The 25,640-nt window shown below is 32.6% G+C and overlaps 1 protein-coding gene across 1 annotated transcript in view; it reads right to left on the bottom strand.

Moving 5' to 3' along the window:
- The window catches only part of LOC108917174 (serine-aspartate repeat-containing protein C-like), a 34,417-nt gene extending 9,929 nt beyond the window's left edge, over window positions 1-24,488 (bottom strand). The window contains exon 1 of the mRNA XM_018723658.1: window positions 24,371-24,488. Coding sequence (XP_018579174.1) covers window positions 24,371-24,488 — 118 coding nt within the window. The remainder of the gene's footprint in view (window positions 1-24,370) is intronic.
- Between the last annotated feature and the right edge of the window lie 1,152 nt (window positions 24,489-25,640).

Below are 25,640 nucleotides of genomic sequence, written 5' to 3'. Positions count from 1 at the left end.
GCTATATTTTTGTGGAAGGTGATTTTAGACTAACAAAAATAAAACACTTTTTTATGATATATTAAATTGATACAATACAACAACTAAACAAAACAACTAAATAATTGCCTCAAGTTCAATTGATCTGCCTTATTTTTGTATGCGTTTGCTAATCCCTTTATTACTTTATTTCTTGCTTAACAATTTCTCCACATTTGTTTCCTAAATCTTCTCTAACGAGCCCATTATCGTAAACATTTTTCTTAATACTACTCCAGAAATGAAGACAATTGTTTACTTCACTTTAGAAGGAACCAAATGTGTGGCTAAGTCCGATTATGAGGTGATTGTGGATAAATAATTTTAAACAATCCCATAGTAGAACTTTTTGTTGTCTACTATTTTACTGGTTACTGCAATCAAGGCCAGTGCTGTCGTATGACTCGGATTTTATACTCATCAATTTTTTAACTATATTTGGGTTGCCTAAAAATGCACTCTTAGATTTTGCAGCATTATCAAACAAGCAAATAAAAAATTGCTTATGTGATTATGGTCACAAATATTCTCTATTTCGACATATTTCTTCTGTTTCTCGCGAATTTAAGATCCAACAGTCCAGTTCGTGTACATTTTTATTAAAATTTATTAAAACATCTATTTGAAAATGGCGTGTACACCTTAATTTTAACGCAAGTCGAGAGCACTACTCGGTATTCTTGGTGGTATTGACCCCATTGTTAACAAGAGTTACATAAACTAACCGCAGTGAATGAAGGATTGACGATTAATATATCATAATAAACTGACGAGGGAACAATAAATACGAAAATAAAACCTTAGTATCCTACAGTTTAAATTTATGCAGTAGGCAGGACTCGCAACAATACAATGTCGAACATTTTTTTAATTTTATTATCCGAAAGCAGAGATATATCGCCATTGTTCGCCTCACGAATAAATTAAATCGTTAACGTTTATAGTGTTCGAAACTAGTTCGATCGGTAAAATTCGGATGCAGTGGAAGATTTAGGATATGCAGTTTGATTTTTACGATGACATGGTTTCAAACAATATTTTACACATTTTCGAGTAGCGTAGTCAGATTTTATATAAAAAAGGGTTATCTCTATATTAAAAAAAAACAATTAAATCCAACAACAAATACTTTTTATCGGGTATCCCAGAATTCACGTAAGATTTGAATTTTGCGCCATTTGTACGGTACAGTGTTGCCAACGAAGAGAAAGACGCAGCGTGACAGCTGAGAGTTTAATTAAAAACTTGTGAATTCTATCAAAATTACTTTTGCGTAAATTTTGGACACCCTTTACAAGGGTGTATTTATGCTAATGGGTCACACTGTACAGGGTGTCCCACAGTTCGCTTCTCGGGCCCATAACAGACAATCGTGACATAAGTTAGCAGTTTTTCTGGCATTTTTTTGACATTCACCATAAATTAAAATCATGTCAACCTTTTCATTGTTTGTGAAAATTTTTTAATATTTAGCAACCACTTACTAGTTTGTTTATCATGCAAAAAATAGCGTTTGACAGAAACTAATATACAGGGTCGGAAAGTCCCCATGGTTCATCGGCCGTTACGTAAGAGCGATAAAATAAGTGCGATAGAGAAGGATGGCTATAATGAAGGCGTTTCATAGACACCGCCCGTTTCGCCCTTCCACAAATAAGATCCACTTCCACTTGTAATTCAGCGACCGGTGGTCATCTTTGCTTTCGTCGTTTGGCTTTTCTTTAATAGATGTCACTACTTATACAATTTCGACTTCGGTATTCCGATATGTTAATACCATCCCTTAAAAGAGGGCAGCACAACGCGTAACAAAAAAAACTTTTTACAGTAGCTAGTAGATACCTCTGTTTGTAAATCTAGTGACCTTGTTTCCCCTACTGAGAAGTTATTCAAATGGAGTATAGTGCTCAGCTGCATTTAAAGTTAATTTAGTTGTTATTTAAGTATACTTTTTAAAATGACTTAAAAATCCCAAGAAATAAAGCAAAATTCCCTATTTCTCCAATTCCAACAAAATCTGTAGATCTGGCGTCACTCTTTCTAGGACTGCCCTCTGTAAACGGATTGTATTAACATATCGGAATACGAAGTCGGAATTGTATAAGTAGTGACATCTATTACAGAAAAGGCAAACGACGAAAACAAAGATGACCACCGGTCGCTGAATTACAAGTGGAAGTGGATCTTATTTGTGGAAGGTGACTATGAGACGCCTTCATTATAGCCATCCTTCTCTATCGCATGAGTTTCTATGATGAACCATGGGGACTTTCCGACCCTTTATAAACAGACTTGTGACAGCAGTTTCGGCCATCGTTTTCGCAGCAATTCCACTACAATAGGATACATTTTTGTATAATGTTTGTGATTGTAACTTTTTAAGAAGAGATAGAGGAAAAATTTCTGCATAAAAAAATAAATAATATTAGTTATCATAAAAAATAGGTATGTTCGTGGAGAAAAAAAGTTAATGACACCATTTTTTTTATTATCCGAATTTAAAAAAAAATATTTTTCAAGTGTAAAAACAGACCTTAGCGAGTCCCTATTCACACCATCTAAACACGTCGTGTTTACTGTCGTTTTTCGTTTGTCTGTTATGGGCCCGAGACGCGAACTTTGGGACACCCTGTACATTAGTCCGACCTGATTAAAAACAAAGTTAAATGCAAACGTCTTAACCACATAGAATAATTTGCATTACAATGGTTAATTACTTCTTCATTATTGAATTCAGTCTAATTGTGATTGAGCGAAGACATATCGACGTGAATTGCATTTATACCATAATGGAAGGAAGGAGTGGCAATTGCTTTCCTCTTCGAATAAACTATTAGAAGGCAGTATTAATACACTATTTTTACCGGAAGACTAGAATGCGACGTTGCCGAATTATGTATATACTATTACATTCGTGAAAATTGCTCTCACTTGAACCGTGAAACGACTATACAATAATTTTATTTGACATTTATGTAAACTTTGTTGTTTAACGAACCATTATTAGAGCAACACGTGTTGATAGGAGCTAAATTACAGCAGTCAGTGGATATAATAGGCCATGATTATCTCGTTCTAGCTCGGAATAAGTTACCTATTAGGGACATGATCGTTTCCTGGGTTAATTTTCTCGGTTGTGTAGTTATTTTTAAAATAAATGGACGTATATTTAAAGTAGTCTTTGTTGTCGACGATGTCCAATGAAGAGCCAGACAAGTTTTAGTTTATCTAAATCTGTTCAAAATTTCTTCTGTCAGATAATTTTTTTGATAGTTTAAAATTTGAAATTTCTATTATTATTCTTGTTATTGTTATTATTATTGGGATTTCAACTACATTACTGATAGATGGAGGTAGAAATTTCAAAGTTTGAAGGGTCACTAGAGATGGAAATCTTATATTGTGGCATAAGTTTATATCGAAAATTCTAAATAAAAGTAAACAAGGCAACTACAGTTTTATTCTTATATAGAAAACAAACAAAACCAAACTGAAACTTCCAGTAACGAACTCGATTATCGATAACAAAAATACTATGGTTCCTAAATCGACCGGAACATCAACATTTGATTATAGTACTTTGAGAAACAATGCGAAATCAAATTTGTGAATTTTTCTCGAATTATTTGTCGATTTGTTTTTGTTTTTAATTAATGCCAAATATTTGAAAATTTAACATAGGTCCTTAAGGGAATTGCTACGATGCATACGCTTACCATCGAATTACGGGTAAAAAGATGCAAATGGTAAGACGAAAAAGATATAGACATCTACCTGAATCATTAACTAATAGATGAGAGAAACAAAAAAGTAGGTTACCTCACATTTCATAGAGAAACAAATTATCAAACATAAAAAGTTCTGACTTGTCGTTCGTCAAGTAATAAAGGCGAAGGAGTAACGGCAACAGCGCAATAGAGTATGAATGAGGAAAGGTGGCGGGAAATTTAAATAAACTTTACACGATACACAAATTAGTCGTTAAAAATTGATAACATTCAGCTTGCGTTCAATTGTGTAACTCAATTTGAAATACTAAATAAAATGGGAAAGTTTCAAATGAAGTATGTTTTTGAAATCTTTTTTATTTATAAGTTACGATAAACTTTCACTACAAGAAGTAAAAAATGCAGCAGCATATACAGGGTGGGCCATTAGTGTGAGAAAGTAAAATAGCTCCCTTGTTATTCATAACACAGAAAAAAAGTTTATATAAAAGTCATACAGAATGAAAAAACCTAAAGGACAAAATTAATTTGAAACACACAGGGCGATGGGTAAAAACGGGACTCGCCAAATATTACATTTTTTAAATGTAACACCCTGTATAATAAAATAATAAAAATGGAATATTTATACTTTGCATCACAGCGCATATAACAATATTATGCATTTTAATAAATTATGACATTTTTAATATCATTTTTCATTTTAAAATTGACATTTAAATAATTTCAATTATTTCTTTGCTAAAAGAGCAGTGCATGCCATGTATTCTATGTCGATTAGTTGGTGCCCTCGAACGGTGTGCGGAGGTTCTGGCTCCACAATCTTCATTTCAAGAGAATTTTTTCTGCTTTTGCTATTTTCTCTTCTAATTTTCAAGCACTCCTACTTTTTTTTCACAAAATTTCCTTTCTACCGACTCTGTTCTTCATCCGACATTCTATAGATTAAAGCTATCAGGTATGCGAGCGATCACATAGCATAATGCCAACTTAGAAATAATAAACTCAACATACTCGTGCGCTGTTGCCAAGTTTCTGAAGCAACTTTTGGTATTTATTTATGCATATTGGGTAAAAAATAATAACTGGGAAATGGAAATATATAATTTTATGTATTTTAAATTCGATTTACCTACTTCTTAACAGCACAACTGACATGTTCCAACTGCAAAATAGCAGTCTGGTGGGTGGTGGATGCTAGAAGTGGGAAATTGACAGCAAGCGCAGTGGTACACGTCTTATCTTTATCTTAAATCTATGTACCTGCTAGTAGAAAAAGGAATTTCTGCTAGGACGATTAAATAATCGATGTTACGGGGAATAATTAACAAATGCTCGTAGACGTGGAAGGTAGCCAGTTTATAATTTACGTTGCCATTAAAGTAAATATTTAATTTATTTATAATTATTATGCGCTCTGTCCACACCCTGAAATAAAATACTCCAATATGGTGAGAATGTATTGCACATGGCTTTTCGATGCCCCCGAGCAGCAGGAGTAATTGCCGGTGACTCGGTAAATGCAGTAAAGTTATTTGCGTTCTATCGCTAATTTATACAGACACACACACTCACAAATGAATGCTCCTATATAGTAATAATAATCAATAAATGAAGTCTCGGATAAGCAATAATTTACGCAATTATACAAGCGGTAGTCCTCAGTGTCTATAAACGGATTTTTTCCCGTCCGTGGTCTATAAATTAAGTTTCTCAATATTACATTTAGAGTCCATTAAGTCTCCATTGTATCAAGTTTATGGGTCGGGAAGTGCCGTAAGCGCGAAGGATTTTTTTTAGAGAATAATGGAAAATGTTGGTTCGGTATTAAAGAAAATGGCCGTTTGGATTGTCTTTAGATAAGTAGTCTTAGTGTGCGCGCAGAGTCTAACAGAGCCGGCACGGGGGTCGGTGGCCTTCACAGCTTACTCGCGTTTTGAACTATGGGGATTTTACAAAAACGTTTATTTTTCGAAAAACTCGATTTTTGCAGACTAAAAAATATTTTTCAATTTTGAAACAATCATTTTATTTTGCTCACCAAGAGTTATCCTTTCACCAAGTTTCATAAAAAAATATTTATTTTTAAGTAATAGGTTCAGCTATTTGAAAAAATTGCGATTTTTATCGGTTTTTTTGAAATAACTAAATAATTTATTTATGGATCAAAACCGGTTTGGGCTTATTCGATGCGTGTTAAAAATTCCTACAGCCAAACTAAACATTTTTTTCTAAAATGTTTAGTTTTTTTATAAATGAAAAATACTGATTTTTTTCGAACTTTGAAAGCCATTTTGAAAATGAAGCCCAAAAATTCAGGTGGGGTAAAGTAGTTCATCGAATTCTACAAAATTTTTCCTAATTTTTACATATTTTCAATTACTGAACAATTTTTTGGAAAAAAATTATGTATTTTCGAGAATTTTATTGGACTATATAGACGAAGCTACTGATGCTTGTGGACGTTCAGTAGCCAATTTTTTAATTGGTGCGTTAAAAAGTTACATTGCTGGTTACAGCCACCTACTGGCTTCTAAAGTGCTGGACAAAACCAATCGCAAAACTATTATAAATTTTGTTATTGACTGTTTTCGTTATACAGGGTGTCTGAAAAGGATAGACAACGCTTGACCAAAGGTTCCTTGGATGAAAACAAGACTATTTAGCCTACTGAGATACAGCCTTCTAAATATAGAACAGATAACCTAGTTTTTTTCAAATAATTTGAAAACTGTTTTTCTTAGAAACTTCAAATTTGGTACACATATTTTTTTATATAAGGGCAATGTAAATATGGAATTTGGTGAGAATACATATACAGGATGTTCTCTTTCTAGTGCGCCACTGGCTATCCCGTAACTTTTTTGTATGTACGCCAATGACGACAGAATTTATATTTTTATAAATAAACACTATTTTAGAAGATTTTTTGCCTCTTACAAAATTTTGATATCGTTTATGGATTTCGAGTAAAATTGTCATTTTTTACGCATTTAATAATATAAAATCAGTTTAAGATAAATAAAACATTCTAGTACGAGGTGCCATATAACAGAGAAACAAATTCATAACAATAATTAAAAGGTTCTGTGTCAAGCTAGCTGTGATTTAATTTTAGAATACTTTGTTTTTTATTGCGATTTATACTTTTGTTGAACAAACTGATATGTTAGTAGTTTTGGGTTATTGTGATGGAAATTGTTGTGCTATTGTTCGAACATATGCTGAAAGATTTCCTAATCGAAGAACTCCAAATCACAAAACATTTGCTAATGCGGAGAGACGCCTTCGGGAAACAGGAAGTTTTTTACCTGTAACATTATATCGTGGATAATGTACGGCCGGAATTATTCAGCTGGAGGAACAAATTTTGGAAAGGGTCGAAGAAATTCCTCAAGTAAATAAAAGGCGTTTGACGGCTGAGATTGGCTTTCAAAAAGTTCCTTTAATAGATTATTAAAAGACCAGTTATTACAGGTTACAGATATTACAGGGTATTACAGGTTATTAAAGGTGTAACAGGTGGATAGGTAGAGGAAATAATGCCCCTTTAAAATGGCCACCTCGAACCCTAGACTTAAACCCATGTAATTATTTTATTTGGGGAGCGTTGAGGACCAGAGTTTAAAATAACTTTTCAGTAAATACAGAAAACGAATATGGGAAAGAATACAACATGAAATTAATGTTATGAGAGGTAATGCACAATTATTGGATAATTTCTAATTTTCCAAGAACTAATGCATTTAAGAACAAGAAAGTAACTTTGAGCATTTACTGTAATATTATTTTAATGTGATTACAAATATCAGTTTATTTAAAATGTTAATGTTGACTTTCTTACATTATTAGTTGATATTGTTTATTTAAAATATTACTGTTGATTTTTATTTTATTGATTGATATTACTAATACCAAAGATGTGTAGTTATTTTTTTTATGTGGCGTTTTTTCATTCTTAATCCCTGCTTTGAGGCTGCAGTTATAAATTATTTTTTATAAATCGGAATTTTTGCCTATATTTAATGTATAAAAAATGCGAATTTTACTCGAAATCGATAAACGATATCGAAATTTTAAGAGCAAAAAAATCTTATAAAATAGTGCTTATTTTTAAAAATATAAATTCTGTCGTCATTGGCATACACACAAAAAAGTTACAGGATAGCCAGTGGCGCACATGCACTAAAAATATAACATCCTGTATATGTATTATCTCTAAATTTTATATTTACCATGCCGTTATATAAAAAAATAAGTGTACCAAATTTGAAGTTTCTAAGAAAAGTAGTTTTCAAATTATTTGAAAAAAATATTCTATATCTAGAAGGCTATATCTCAGTAGGCGTGCACTTTTGTATATAGGTAAGTTAGGCTAAATAGTCCTATTTTCATCCAAGGAACCTGTGGTCAAGCATTGTCCATCCTTTTCAGGGACACTCTGTATATAGCACGATCAAGGTGCTTCAGATAAAGGTCTTGTGATGCAGCCGGGTACATGTTAAAAGCACGACATATTTCATCTCAAAAATATACAAAAATGATGCAAAGAACAACTCGTTTTCATTGTTTATCAATATTTTTTCGGAATATTTAGTGATTTAACTTCATCAATAGTTAGTTCTCTCCAATGTATTTCTGCGTTTAGTTTGAACCCTGCAATAACAATTAAAATGAACCACTCTGCACACACGAGTTGGATTCATCGATAATTTCATTATATTTTTTGTACTGATTTGGATTCAGCGTAAGAGTAAAACGAAAAAACGTTGCCAACCAAAAATATCCGAACAGGTAAAACGATACGGGACGAAACGACGTCCATTTGACTACCAAATGAGCTTGCACCGTCTCATATAGAGCCATCATTTTTGACCTTTATCAAACACACTCCGGCTACCGTTTAATGTAGCCACGGTAATATCCATCTTCATTAACATATTTGGTCGATCACGGCGTCACGGAGCCCAAGAGAGAACGTCCGACGGAACGGATGGGCACTGACGAGGTCCAAACGGTAGCAACAACAAACTGTCACATTAATTTCAATCCCGGGTTTATCTCCGTGGCCATCGTCCGATGCATTCTATGGCCTCTGATTGACACTGCCGATAGGCGAATTCCCCACGAAGTTATCCGGAGTGATTTACAGTGGAAGTGCCTTACTTGTAACGCAGCGTCATGGTGCTTCTTGAAATAATTTGACCGGCATACTCTCACGTGTCCTGGCACTGTTGTGTCGAAATAATCGAAAGAACACTGAGGTTATGACAGTAAAGACAAAAAAAATTAAAGATATCAGTAAATCTCATGTTGCGTATTACTTTTTTTTGCGATTGTGATTTTCCAAACGTCTCGAGGAAGCTATAGAACTCACATGTACCATTTCTCCATAATGCTCGAAGTAGCAGAGTTAACTAGGGGTGGAAATTCCCATAAAATCCTCGTGTGCATTGTAGTTATAGTAAGAGCATGTTTTTGTAAGCAAATACTCCCTCGATTGGATACAAAGCTAGAGGTTTTATGTTTCTTGCGTGAAAGTGCATATGCAGTTCATATAATGTGTGCAGCACGCTACATCAATTCTTCCGTTCCGGTTATAGTACAAGAGCAAACAGCAGTTGCAAGTTTTGTTCTTTTAAGATAAGTCTTAACATATATTTTCAACTAACGACTAAAGATTTACGCAGGAATTATTTATATTTAAATATTACTGACAAAGCACCCTTAGTGTTATTCCAAAAGAAACTGAACTTTTAGTTTAATGCTTGTAGTTTTTTTGTCCTTTAGATTAAAAAATATTATATTAGCAGTAGTGTTCAGTGTGCCCCAAGGCTCTCACTTGGGGCCACACACCTTTCTTTATAACATCTATCACAGTTTCTCCCATTCTGAATAGTACTTTTTTATTGTTTGCTGACGAATTTGAAATTATTCTCAATTATAACTAACACTTTCCATTTTGATAATAGTTATTGATTGTATAAGTGTTTTTAACGTTTTATCCATAATCACATCACAATCATATGGAGTCTGAATTATTGGAAATTAATAAAAAAATATTCGCACGACTTGATATTTCTTACTAGTATTCAAAGAAACGTGTTAATTATTATCAATTATTTAATAAACAGTTCTATCTGAATTTGGTGAAAATGCAAGAAAGTAATTGTGTTCCTGTGGCTGTTTTTGAAGAAGCTGAAAAATCAATTTTCCATTTATTGCCAGCGAAATCCAGGGAACATTATGAAAAAGTGTTAGCCAAATTTAGCGAAAGAAAGGAAAAAACGGAGAGTAATAACAATAAATGAAGAAGATATGCTATCGTATCTTTTAAATTTGAAGAAACAATATCCAATTTCATCTATGTGGTCTAAGTATTCGATGTTGAAGGCTACAAAAGGTCTACAAAAATATAGATATTGGAAAATATAACAAGCTTACTGCTTATTTGAAGAGTGAATCGAGAGGATACAAACCAAAAAAGCTGCAGTATTGCAAACAGCACGTATTGAAGAATTTTTTACTGGGGCTTCCGATAAAGAACATTTCATGATTAAAGTATTATTTCTTTACTTTTTACATGTTGTTAGGTATATAGTGAACTTTGAATTATTTTAGGTTGCACTAATAATGAGGGCTTCTGGTGCCTGTCGATGCTGCGAACTAACACAAGACAGATTCTTTTTAAGATACATCATTCAAAAATGTATTTCTCAGCCTGTTGGAATCAACGCATTGGCGAAGGTATCCTCAATAGTTGCATGGCATGGTGGATGGAAGAACTCTGTAGCAGAAAGTTCTGTTGATGAGTCTATATCTAACAAACTTGATATTGCAAGGAAGATCCAAGGAAAATATAGCTGTTCTTTAACAAGTAGAGACATCCGTAACTTGTGTAAATTCTTTATCAACTTGGGCAGATGTTATGCGTTCCGAGAATGATGGCAACAATGCTACAAGGGTTGTTATTAACGGAAATGAAGTTAAATGTGATAAAACAAAGAACGAAATGTCTATTACTATACATGTAAATGTTAATGTTAATAAGTAAATAAATTAAAATTGATTTATTATAGGTTTATGATTTTTTCAATAGTCTGCTAGTGAAATAAAGTTACTTTGTCCCACTAGTGGATAAAGTATCATTTTAGACGGTTCATATGTGTGGATAAAAGTCCGATTATAAGGTGATTGTGGATAAAAATGATTAAATTATTAAAATTATCTTCAGAACATTAGAAATGTTGCGTCGACACTGGTAGAAAACTTAGAGATTTGTAATTATTTGCAAGTTAGCTATTTCCATAGAGCTTTTAACTGCATTTTGTTATACCTGTTTCTTTATAGTTTTAAATAAACTCTTTAATACACTTGTGGCGTAAAATAGATTGTATATAATGTAATTTATTGTATTTATATTATTTATTCCTTCATGTACTCTAATTTTTTGGCGTTATGCCCTTAAACTAACACTTACCGTTGTCTCAAGTTAAATCAGCCATCTCTGGCTCTGTAAACTAATCGGATACGCTCTACAAGTATGTAGAAAACGCTGTGGCACTGCCACTGCAGCAGTTTTACGATGGAGGAATGTACGGTTGATGTTTTTCATTCATGAAATACACGAAGGCATTCGGCTAATGCTATTTTTAATGCCTCAATGTTCAGCAACTTCCAGGAGCGCTCTAATAAGGCAGATTGCACTGTGGGTCGGTTGTAAAAGTTATTAATGTCGCCAGCTTCGTTGAATAATTCAGAAATTGGTTAATCTCTGTCGATTTTGTCGAGTTTTAAAGCTGAGTAACTAAATTTTACTCATCTTTTGAATCCAAACAGCTCATAAGTTTATGCAATTTAGAATTTATTCTGGCTTTAGTAACTGTTTTATTTTTTGTTATAGAAACAGTAATTAGACTAATTTAACTATTATCAACATAGAATCTTGTAATTTTACCTTCGATTTATACATAAAATCTGTAATTTTACAATTACACCTTTTTGGATAATTGTTTGGTAAATTCGTCAAAGTTTTTAATGGTTTCCAATTGTGAAATTCCATTCAGGTAGGAAGCAATTTTGCACATTTTTATAGGCACTTTACAGTGAAACTGTAAATTCACATATACATTAAAATTTCACAACGTAAGTAAGTCTACTGTATTTCTTGCAATATATAACTAACCTATTTTAATTGCATTTTAGTGCATTCCTTTTGTAATGTATTTTCATTTTGTCTTTGAATTAGCTTGGAATTTTGATAGGTATATTTCCCAGAATGGTTCATACGCTACTTTTTATTATTTATAATTAAGAAAGTAATCAATAATTATTATAATAATGTAATCAAATTCGTGCTTTTCTCAATGACTTATCTCAATTCTACGGCAAATACCAGAAATTTTGTTTAGTCGATTTTTCTCGACTTGAAAAGATTCATTCGCGTATTCAGGCGAAGACAAGGCGCGCCTTGCTGAAATATGCCATTATTCGCTCGTTAGTTTTATCGCAGGAACAAATCTTACCGTTTGGCAAATCAATTTTATAAAAAAGACAATATTCTTTGGATGTGGGAGTATATTTATAGAAGAAAGGTCCTATAATGATGTCATCTATTGAACTTGCCAGGACGCTGATGGGGGATTGTCTTTATTTCCTATAGATGAATTGCATGACTGTTTTAGACCGGTATCTTTTACTAGAAAGATGTTATGTCGATTCTTATTAAGATTTAACCAATAAATTATAAACGTTCATGAGGTCATTGTCATAAAAATTAATAAAACGAAAAAATTAAAATAAAATAGATTCCTATAAATTAAATTAAAGCTTTTATTAATATTAAAATGTACCTTTTTAAAACAAATTGAATTTTTTTAATGTATTTGTTGTGCAATTTATTCAATTGTTTTAATTAAAACCAGATTAAATTGTATATTTGTAATAAATTGCAGTTTACACTTTTTTTCATGTATTTTGTATTTTGCAATTTTTTTATTAGTTGTTTTAGCTTTCTTGATATTATGAAAGAAAAAATTAGATGTTATAGTTATTATATTGATATGACTCTTATTTTAAATTTTTTATAAAAATAGCGTTCCCAAAATCTAAGCAGTTCAATAATGTTGTGGTATCAATATCATTCTTAAAATTTCTGATCTAGAATTTTTATAGGACAGTATGAAAATGTTTCATCTTAGAAAGTTTTCAATTGCTTGTGTGCGTTTATTTTATTTTACATATTCCTCTGTTTATCTATAAATGGTAAATAGGTACCCATTACAAAAACCTGTTTAATAGGCTATTGATTATATAAAAAAATACAGGGTCATATTAGTTGAAAAAACCCGCTAGTGCTATTAAATTAGAGGGTGGAAATTGGAGATACGGGTGAAAATGCACCCCTTTCAGTTTTTTAATTGTATTTCGAAAACGAAGCAAAATTTCGGTATAGTTTATAGGAAAAATTATTTAGAGAATTGAATTTCCCATCGAAATGGCTCATTTAAAAAATTTAAAAGAAAAATTGTATGCAAAAAATCGTTTATAAACAATTTTAAAAAAAGTAAAAAATAAGATTTTTGATTTTATTTACTTTTTTGATTCTAATTTTTTTTAGTAGAAGTAGGCAAAGAAAATTGCTGTACAAAAAAACTAGATGAGGTTCCCTTCAAAATGATGCATTTTCAAAAGTATTTGGACTAATATTGACCGAGTTATAACCGGTAAAATTTTAATAATTTTTAGATTTTCGTCGTTTTTAACATAATTTAGTCAGAAAATTAAAAAAATCAACAAATCTTATTTTTTGCTTTTTTTATTAATGTTTTTTTGTTTATTAACGATTTTCTGCATAACATTTTTCTCTTAAATTTTTTAAATAAGCCTTTTCGATGGGAAATTCAATTATCTACAAAATTTTTCCTATGAACTGTACCGAAATCTTGCTTCGTTTTCGTGGTATATTTAAAAACTGCAAAAGTGCATTTTCACACCTATCTTCAGTTTCAATCCTCTAATTTAATAGCACTCCGCATTTTTTTTTTCATTTTCATGAAAATCCTTGAACGAATCCTTCCTTTTTTGCAAAAAATGAGAATTAAAACGTGTAAGGGTAAACGTCAGTCAATTCTCATCCAAAAATACTGCTTTTTTTATGAACCAATGCCTATACCTATCTTTACATAAGAAAAAATAGAGGCAGAAAAGTAACAAAAATAAATTGTTTATTAACGATTTTTTGCATAAAATTATCCTTCTAAATTTTTTAAATAAGCCATTTCGATGGGAAATTTAATTTTCTAAATAACTTTTCCTATGAACTATAGCGAAATTTTGCTTCGTTTTCGAGCTACATTTAAAAAACTGAAAGAGGTGCATTTTCACACCTGTCTCCAATTTCCACCCTATAATTTAATAGCACTCCTCGGTTTTTTTCATCTAAAATGACCATTTGAACGATTCATGTAATAAAATATCTTCATACGTCATAGTTCCTTTCAAAATCCTATAAGTACAATATACCAGTTAATTAAACAAAATTGCTTATTGTCTTGCTATCCCTTTGTAAAGGGAATTTTCACAACCAAGTACAGCGGTGATAACATTTTTAATAGTAAGGCGATGCTTTTTATTGTAATAGCTATGTCCTGTCCAAATTTGGTTAGTGCAACTCTCTTGGTTTCGAAAATACAATATCTATGTATGTTTTCAGAAATGTATATACATATGTAAATATGTTTTCTGTTTGTTAACATAAACATATTAGTTTTGCTTAAAAAAAACTAAAAAGTCTTTGTAGCCATTAGAAAAAGAATTGGAGTAGCATCATTGCGTAAAAATATAGTTAGAGAAATAAACAAAATTGTGAGTAAAATAATATTTTCACCAAATCAAATGTAAATATTTTGCTTTTGTAAGAATACATACATTTGTACAATATATAAAAGTAAGTAAATCCTTTAACAAATTTATCAACGTATTCTTATATCCAGTATTGTATCGAAAGTTATATGACGGTCCAGTATTATAAATTTCACTAAAGCTCGTGTTATTAGACTTAATTTAAAATCAAGTCAGTGTCTCGCCCAACTTTTTATTTTAATGACGTACACGATATAAATCCAGATATACCGTTAATAACATCTCCAGTCTATTCGGATAAGAATTTAATTCCCAACTAAACAATAAATTACCTGGTCCCCAGAACATTAGTCAGTTCGACCATATGGTCGGGTTTTTTCACAAAAAGGCTCACCCAGGCCATTTGCATACATACGAAACTGCACGCACTTAGCCTGGCAGGTCTTCAAGAAGCGCGTGGCTTTTTTTGGCGGACTTAGAACCGCCAAATTGGCCATCCGAAGAGTAAACACCTGTTGAACGCCGGTAGATACTTTATCTTTTGACTTATTTTTGGAGGCTTAGGCTTGGATTATTAAACTTGTAGCGCGGTCGAGTTTTTCTACGTCCTGTTAAATTTATTTGGTAGAGGAACATTCCTTTTAACACAGCACGTCCGTATTTGTGTTCTCAAACTTAAAAGTTTTCTCACAAAATTATTGTTTATAATTTGGATTAATGAGAAACTTGAAAGGAATTTATAGTTTTCTGTATAATCTCTTCTAAAATGGAAATAAGAGTCCGTGTGGTAGAACATAAAATAAAATTCTTAAAATAATATAGGAGTAATATACTACTCTACTTTGTATTTGAATTTATGTACGACATCTCTTACTTTCTTAACCACACAGTTAATTTGCCCATCCCACCTTATTGATTTATCTAAACACTTAACATTATTGGTAGAATTTATATCGATATTATGGCAATAGTTTGAATTCTGTACAAGAGGTGAATGTAAGACACAGTGTAAAAATTCCCAACATAGGTCTTTTTAGCCAGCACTCCTCTAAACGAACTTTGTTCGGTATGGCAGAAGATGCAGACAATTATTATTCTATGTATCGCAAAATGTATAGAAAAATTATAACAATTGTAGGTCAGATAAAATGCAACTAAAATTCAGTAATATTGTAAAGTTTAGTATTAACGTTTTGGCGATAGTGTTTACATCAGTTCTTTAAGTGTCAAAAATGGCTTAGTGTATAGCAACGCGGAGTTGATGGATATCGTTTTAACATAACATTTGTGTTACGGTAAAGCATTTGTGTTACGGTGAAGCAAGAGAACATTTGTGTTAGTTCATAGAAATTGGATAAGACGGGCCCAATTGTGATTACACGTCGGTGGACAAAATTTTGAAGAGTTGTAGCAATATGAGATATGTCAAATTGATTTATTAATTAAATCCACAAATTAATTTTTTTAATTAATAATGACAATAGGGTAAAAACAGTTGAATTTGCTGATATAAAATAGGTGTTATAAAATTTTATTTATTTCTTTCATTCGTAAAGGATTTTTTTCAATTTTTTGTCCGTTCATAGTCTTGTCCTAAATGTTCCTGGCCTAAAGTACTATAATGTTGCCTGTTGCATGACTTTTTTCGGCTAGTGACACCTGGAACACCCCCTGGGGGCAACATTTATCGAGAACTGAAAAATTACTGGCAACAATCGTCTTCCAACATTCGACTACAAGTCAGTCCTCTAGCATTGTAAAATTCTTTATTGTGGTTATTAAAAATCGTATAATACCATTAAAAGAACAGTTACAAATCGTTCAGTGAATTCTGTTACTCCACTCCAGCGGTTGTTTTAGCGACGGTGCGCGGTGCAGAGGTGTTGGGCGAGCATGACAAACTAGTCTCTATTTCCGGTGACTTTTCTCTCGTTCCAGACGGCGTTTTGCGTGGGCAAAACCTGCTTGCGCTCGGCACGGGCCAATTCACTTCTCTTAGAGGTCTAATAGAAGAATTCTATAGCCGTACGAGCGGCGGACGCCCAACCGCGGGACAGTCTTATTAATAATAACCAATTTGTTGCGAGTGAAAAGATTAAGTTTCATCAAATCCACCGAGTCGCATCGAAAGCCTTTCGTGATCGCGCTGCGAATTTGGAATCGAAAGTTTGGTAAAATTCGAATGGGATCTATTACGGTGTTATTAGATTTTAATAACGTTGTAATCTGAGGTTATTTCTTTATTTATTTATGTATCGTTATGACCAGTATCATAGCGAGACTGGATTTCAAAAGAGTTTACTGTTCAATTCTCGAAAGGGAGTTTATAATTATCATTACGCTTTAATTTAATACGTGAGAACTTAGAAATGTTGTATGTTCAGAGAATGAATTTCAGGCACTTACCCTTTATTGCTTACGTAGACTGTAATCCAGTGGCTGACTATACAGGGTGAAACTGGAAGTTGGAAGAAACAAAAAGGAACGCCAAAACTTCCAGGGAGGGTTTTGACTAATGATGATTGATTTACACGCTACAGCGTACCGAGATTCAGGGAATGCGCGCTTCATACAAAATTTGGAAAAACTTTATCTATTATTAAATTTACTTAACTAGCCCGGGACTCTAATCTAAAACTAGGTCGACTGGTCAATGTGAAATCTAAGGAAGAACTGACTTTTTCTCCTAGATCTCTCTTAAATTCCACAATTCGCTTTGACACGCCCATTTCTTGGGTCCAGAAGTATCGGTTCTTATCTTATTGACGTGGACCTGAATATCGGGACGCTTGGATAGAACTAGACTAGGTTAATAATTACCTAATTGACTTGACTTTGATTTATATAAGAATTCTGAAACTAAACTTACTTACAAGTAACCCTAACCCTAGCCTTCCTCTAGCGACTCCGTGTAGCAAATACGGGACGGATTAGTCGATCTCATTTAATCTACTCTTATAGCTTGGAAAATCCGTCAAAAAAACAGCCATGACTCTCTTTTTGAATTACTATCAATTTACAATTTTAATTTAATTCTACTTTGGAATCTCTACGCTCTTCCCGTGGTTTCGCGCGTTATTAAAAATATCGATTTTTTTTTCTTATACTAGACGCTTAACACATGGCCCCGACAGTTTAAGTGAACTTGTTAAAAATATTGTTTATTCTACAAACCCCTTTCCTGCGGGACTCGGTATCCGAGATACAGGGTGTTAAAGTTTATGAAAAAATATATTTTTTTGTAAACTTGTTTGCTACATCAAGAAACACTTTTCATTCATGTGACTTAACAGTATCTGAATGTAACATTATTTCTACTAACAACTACCAGTTGCGTGGTTTTTCTTGGGAAAATGGGGCGGAACCTCCAGTAACATTCCACTGGTTAAAACCACAAGGTTAATTTTAGATTCAATAAAAGGTATAATTAAGTGAATATGCTGTAGTAAATTTTATTCAAATCGCTAAGCGCAGTATGAAGATATGACAAAAAACATATTTTTTTTTTGGAAACTTGAACACCCTATATCTCGAATGCCACATCCACAGGACAAAAGTTTATAGAGCAAATTCTTCTTATTATTTGGCAACTAATCTATTCCTGCAGTTTCTGTATTTAAAGTGAAATCACCCGGTATAATTATTGCTGAATTTATTTAGTGGGACATTGGTCAATAAAATAACTTAGCTTATAATATGTTTTTCCAATTTGTTTTATTTTATGACCGTTTTGGGTTTACTGCATCTTCAGAAAAAATATCATAGATGATTTATTATAAACAATTTTCGAAATGGTATTGGTCAATTATTGTTCAAATTTAATAAAAATATTATGCACTTAAATATTTTATCACAGTTTTCGAAAATAGTTATTTACACCATAACGCAGGTAAGCAGTATTTACCAGTCGCGGACGATTTTGCGCCCGAGCGGGGCGAGGGCTGTCAATAGAGTCCGAGACTGGTAAATTATACCTAACTGCTGCGTGGTGAATAACATTTTATCTGCTCCCACACTTTTTTATGGTTCATGAAATTAAGTTTAGGTTTTATTTTTTTTTGAGATTATTCGAAATCTTGTAAAGTCGCCTTGATTGTTTGGATTTGGTCGTTTCTAAGGGGTTTATAAACATTTTTATTGCGCGAGAAGTCGATAATGCGCTACGGACGAGCATATAGAAATTTCAAAGAATGGGACCAGAACAAAAATACTGGTGTTTCTGAAATATCACTGCTAGCATATTTCACGGAGAAGTCAACAACTTTAAAGCCACTGGTGAGTTTGTGGAGTGAATAGTCAACTATTTTCATAGAGAATGTGGATATATCAAAATACCCCAAGTTGGGAGCATTTTTGAAACGTAAGAATGACGGCTATAGACCTAAAGAGTCAAATGTTTTTACAAGAGAACAAGTCAACGATTTTCTCGTTCAGGCACCCGATAACACATATTTGCTAATAAAGGTAGTGACGGTCTTAGGCATTGCAGGAGCAAGCCGTTCTGATGAGTTGTGCAAGCTTTGGACAACGTCAATTTCAAAAATTTCTTATGCTTATACTTTTTTATGCGCTATCAAGCAGGTAGGTGTTACAAGTCGGCAAGAATACCTTTTCTGTGCTTCTTAATGAGATTGCACAGTTTTTGAAACTAGAACATCCTGAAACATATACAGGCCATCCATTCCGAAGAACATCGGCAACGTTACTGGCTAATACAAGAGTTGATGTATTAGCAATCAAGAGACATGGGGGGTGGAAATCAGCCACAATTGCAGAAAGTTATGTTGCTGACAGTTGCTAACAAAAGTGAAATAGACAATTATCCAGATTTTATAAATGTTGCTAAATGTAATAACATACAATTACTAGATATACCTAAATACTCATTCATAATAATTAATAAAATGTAATGTTCATCAAATATTTCTATATATAATATTTTCTATAAATGTGCATTTATAACTCGAACTCGCTTTTTTCCCTAGGAAGATAATTTACCTCACTGACTTCCCATAGCAACTTCCACTTCTACGGTAAAATCCACTTACCTCCTTAAAAATAATGTATTAATAGTTTATTTACTATAGTGGGAGCAGATAAAATTATTTCCAAGTTTGTAAACACCTGGTCTTCTTATATGAAATACAATCAATACTCTGATTAGGAAATAATTACTTTGGACTACATTTACAGAATCTAACTGATATAAAGCTGATTTCTTTAAAAATAGGTAATTAGTTGAAGTGTCATCTGAGATAAATCTTTGGGACACCGTCTGAGTCTAATACTAACAGAATTCAAAAATCTAAAAATGGTAAAGCGATAAATCCTAACCGTATGCACATAATTAAGATAGAGTTTCGTCACATCTACTCGTAGTAGGCAATAAGTTTGATTCCGTAAAGTTATTCAGGCGCCAATACTACGGAACAAATTCCTGACTGGAAATTTTCTTAAATCCCAGACAACGCCATGATTTATGGAAGCTGTGTTTATTTGGTTATAATTATTTACCGTTACGTCAAATCACTTCATTTCCATTACAAACATAATATTATAAATGACCACCGACGACGATCGTCGTAAGAAAACTAATAATTCAATTAGTGAATACGTACAGGGTGTTACTTAATTCATGTATTGAAACGGAAAGTAACATTTTAGTTTTATGGTAAGGCTGGGTATATTCTATTAAAGTCATTCGTGGGTTGCTGGTGCCAAATAAATTCTGTACAGGAAAATTTAATATTTAAATTTATGGCCATCTCCTGATTTAGTTTACTGTTATATTCTGTTGTGTGTAATTCAATACCGTTACCACAAATTTCTGGGATCGTAGCTTTTGAAGGTGCCTTTGTTACTGGATTTGAATCAATCAATACTATAACCAAAAAATTCCCAAAGAAAATATTACATTTATCCAACGCTCGACCCTTTTTGGGGAAAATAAATAATTCTTTTAGTTGTAAAAGTATAACATTAAAAATTATGATACTGTGTACGAGATATATTCCTATTAATCTTTATTTCATTTAACTGTATTGTTCTCTTCTCCAACAATTAGACCTTCTACCAGTGCTCTGCCCAGTCTTCCTGTGTTAATTTATTCAAAAAACAATGAGTCCAAGTCCGTTCTCACCTCGACTGGTGAGATAGAGACAAATGCCTTCCAATAAATTCCCCGGAATTAAACAAATCGGGCCCAAGTTATTTGCCTACCATAAAACTCGTTGGGAAAACGGACCAGGGTACCTGCTTGACTTGACACTTGACCACATGTCGTTCTGACAAGCGGTTTCCGCTACGTATTTACTTGTTCCATCATTGATGAGATCTTCCCTTTTCGTAGCAGGTTAGGCCAATGTCTACGTAGCAAGTAAAAGTAGGATAGTGCAGTCTAATTTTATAAAAATTGGTCAACTGTTGTCATCTATTACTAGATGTCTGGAGGCTTCAGTTCAGGTCAAAAAGTAGGCCGATTAAATTAATACAATTGTAAGTAGTATACAAGCATAAATAGATTACCAGAGCCTCTGATGGTATGAGATATTAAAGACATAATAGAAATAGAAACTGCTTAAAAAAGGAAACAGCTATTATTACTTGAAAACACAAATAAAACGCCACATGTTATGAAAACACTCGTAACTTTTGGCATTAATAACTTATTTTATTAAAATCGTAATTTATGACTTTTATAATTTATTTACGTTTTATTCTTTTATTGGTGTTATAAAAATATTTCCAAGGTAATAAATAATTACATTATAGATAACAATGCGAGTAATAATAAAGAAAAAAAAGAAGAAAGAAGATTGGTTTCATTTTTAAAGAATACGCATAATTAACTGACTAATTAAATTAATGTTTTTATTGGCTATATATAAGTTTGATATTTTTTATTACACATTGTATCATACACAATATGGCCCCTAACATTTGATTTTTTTTAATTACCAGGAATTTCTCACCAATAATTTTTTTCACACGTAGTTTTTAAGATACGGAAAATAACTTTACCTCGGAATATTTTTCGGGCTTCTTGAATTGCCATTTCGACATATTTTATTTTAGATCTAGATTATACACTGTATCCCAAAATGATGGAACAAATTCATGTTTTTTTCCAGTCCAGATCTAAAAAACCGCTGAAACAGTAAATAGAACATTACCGACATTTTTTTTAATAGGATGCCTATATTTTATAGTATAAATAGATAGATAGATGGATAGATAGTAAAAAATTGTCTTTTATGTCGTACTGACGACTATTTCAAACAATCATAGTTTTTACTGTTGTGTCAAAATTCGATGGAAATCATTGAAATATCTGTGACAATGACGGTATTATTTTCAGCAGCAGCTGATTCCCATTTCATCAATTCATCAGAAAAACCGAAATGCCAATAAATTCGCCGGTTTAAGTGTTGATCCATCAGATGCCATGTGTCATCTGATCCTTTGTCTGGTGTAATGAGAAACTTGCGAATACTAATTACATTTACATTGTAATTGCAAAAATTACCATCGACAGTAATAATTAATAGTATTTTTAGTTATTATTAGCGTTAACTGTAGAATTGCCACCGTCTTGGGTCATTATCTTTCCTCTTTCGCCGCAACTGTCGTTCTGCTAGATTTTTTATAGTACGCAGCGTCGCAAAATGTGGGCTCTTCCCGCTAAATTCGAATGTGAAGTCAGAATTTCCGGATCAATTCATATTTTTACCGTAAACATTAAGAGACTTCTTTAGCGCATGCAAGCTCCTGTGAACCTATAATCTGGGGAATACAGATTTATCTTTCAAAGTCACCCGGAGTTTTTCTCTTTATATCTAACTGAAAAATCGTAATTTTTCTTCTTCGACTGTACAATCAGCGATCGTTTCTTGCGAAAAAAATCATTCAAATAACAGGTTAGGAAAGTAGATCATGAATATCAATATTTTTCCAATCGCTGTCGGTTGAAATCTCGAAAACCGCTTCTTAGATTGATATAGAGCCAAAACAAGAATTGATCTAGGGTTTAGTTCCCAAAATACTTAATTTTTGTGGCACAGTGTTATTATTAACAAGACTTGCCTCAACAGTTATTAAAATTAAGATTAAGATTCGAGATTATCAAGATTCGATTTCCTTGTCAGTAAGAAATATTATGAAAATATATGTGTATGTATTTTACGTGAATAGAGGAAAATTATCACGAAAAACTTGAACTAGCTACATTCAACTTTGATCTAAGGTCGCAATAGTCCAGTCCAGTCATAAACCCTTGAAAAATTATTCGTTTTTGCAATTAAATATTAATTTTAGAAATTAATATCATAGATGTAGGTTCTAATTGATCCAAAGAAAAGTATCGAAAAAGAAAAATTTCAAGAAGTTGAAATTAAGTTGCTCTCACAACTAACAAAGTGAGATGTGCAAAACAACGTTGTAAATAAAGTGTCCCAGAGTCAGGCAAAAACTGCTCGGCAATTCGCTCTTTTTGTTATCAAGATAGTTTTTTTATAACGTTAATGTTTAATTAACTACCAGACCGGGTTTTTAGGGACAATTAAAGAAAGGGTTAAATTTTTATTTTCAAAAAGTTGTACATTGTTTATTTACAAAAGTATGTGAAAAATTTAGAACATATAAAATCAACATAAAATCGCCAACATGCATAAAATGTTAATAAAATAAATCAAAATTACAAAACAATGATATAACAGAACTTGCAAATAAACTGGTAAGTAACTACAGCTTGTTCTTGACTATACAGTGGACAATACACTTCTACATATATTTAACAACAGATAATATACACCACTTCTTTGGACATGTACCTAAACATGTATAAAACACTAATCTCAATTTTTTTGACTTATGATATTATGAAATATTTCTCTGCCTTTTTCATGAATCCATAGCTTTACTTTATGCTTAAAAGAGCTGTATACATTTATATTTTTAAAATTACTATATAACCTAGAAGCCAGACAGTTAAAATTTCTTTGTCCTATTGATTTTACAGACCTCGGATTAACATAATTGTCTCTGAATCTAGTACTATATGAGTGACTTATCGAATTAAATTTTTTATGGGTTTCTATTAAAATATTAAAACAGAACAATTAAGCTGCTTTCTCTAAATCATTGGTCGCTATGTTAAGTAATATTTTATTTATTTAACTTCCAAGCTCCATTTAATGCAAAAAGAGCGAATTCCCGAGCGTCTTTTTCATAAATTTCATCAACATTTTTTTTTACAGTTAACAAATTGGTGAAATACGACTTTAAGTACCTTAAATTGTAAGTAATTTAATTGCTTTCAACACAAAATAAAAATTTTTCAATAGGTCGTCTAGATTTTCATGGGCAGTAAAAAAAACACAAACATTTTTTTATGTTCGAACATTAATTCGACTGGAGCACAAGGCTAAGTTGAACCGCAGTCTTCTTCACCTCAAGGTGGAATTAGAAATCCAAGTCCCCGACACGAATTAACGCATTCCCGTTTCACGCACTGCCGCAGCCTCCTCAAACAAACGCTTATTCCCACCGAATCGCACTCCACCTTACGCCCTCCTTCCTACCGTCCCTAATTTCCCCCATCTACCACCCCCGGGTGCAATCGGCAACACTTTACGGAACCCCGTAATGCAATTAGACCGAAAAAATGCACCAGGTGCGTGCGCCGAGACGGGCACGGCATTTTTTCGAGCGGCTCGCGCGCCGTCTCGGCTCGGGCCGGGCCTCTGGGGGGGAGAGGGGCATACCTGATGAGGGGTGCAACACGACCGGCCGAAGACAGATAGCATCGTTGGGCTGGTCCGGCCGCACCCTGTCCAGTGGTACCTGCCAGTGCACTTGTGGCTTTGTATCTTTGCTGGGCATTGTCTAGAGGTGGATATATGTGTACAACGGCCGCTGAAGAATCGGGGAACACCCAATTATTTTGAATAACCTGACGGCGCGGGGCTCAGTTTTCGTGGACGTGATTTATTCGGTATTGTTTGGCGTTGCGGCGGATTATGTTGCCACGCTGCCGCGCTGTTGATATACGGGGCATTTGATGAATAGTTTGCAAGCTTTTTTATTATATTTTTATCTTCGAACCACCGGCACTATTGCACCCGGCCAAGGAATCAAATCAAACCTACTAGACTTTATGTCTTTGAGGTTGCACTTTCGGAAAAAAAAAACGTCGAAAATCACCGCAATTTTTTCTTTTTTTTCAATTTTTATGCGAAGGTACGTGCCTAAAACCAATGGTGCCACCGGTGTATAAAATCTCAACTTAGGGAAGTATTTACATCTAGTTAGTAAAAAAAAAATAAAACAATTTACAGGATTTTTTTTTCAAATAGGATACAAATGCAATGCTGGGAAAAATTTTTCTTGGTACAAAATACTGTCTTGATGATCAGTTGTATGTCGTGCGCCGTGATCACCTTCAAAAAAGAGTCCATTTTGTGTAAGCTGTAGAAGTTGAAAATCAAAAATTTTTTCTTAAGTATGTATCCGTAGTTGGAGGATATACTAATAAAATCAATAAAAACTCAAAAAGAAACAAAAAACGGCGGGCATACGAATTTCAGTCACGATTTTTAATTTTTTTTATCTTGATGGTGTTAAAATATATTGTGATGCTCAATTTAAGATAATTAGTTTTTAATGTTGGTGTACTATGCAATATGTAATGTTGAGCGTCAATGGAAATATTATAAATTTTGAATATTATTTTAGAAAATATATTTTTTATTACTTACCAGGCTAGCTTTTTATTTATTATCACTCAATTTGATCTTGAAATATAAATTGTAAATTTAAAAAAAAAATATATTTTTTTTTTATAAAGTATTCTTGATTTAAAATGGGCTTCTATTTTACTTTTGATAATTTCAATGACAATTAGATTACTTAGGTCAATTTTGTATAAATAATATACATCAAATTTAATAGAACATGAGATCTTCTCAGTAGTCGGTTCACAAAATAGGTTTTACTTGTAATTAACTTTGTTAAAAAAATTAAATAGTATTGTTG

Source organism: Anoplophora glabripennis, unplaced genomic scaffold, assembly GCF_000390285.2.
Source record: "Anoplophora glabripennis isolate ALB-LARVAE unplaced genomic scaffold, Agla_2.0 scaffold41, whole genome shotgun sequence".
Lineage (NCBI taxonomy): Eukaryota > Metazoa > Arthropoda > Insecta > Coleoptera > Cerambycidae > Anoplophora > Anoplophora glabripennis.
The sequence above is the reverse complement of the archived record's forward strand: the minus strand, read 5'-3'. Positions and strand labels throughout refer to the sequence as shown.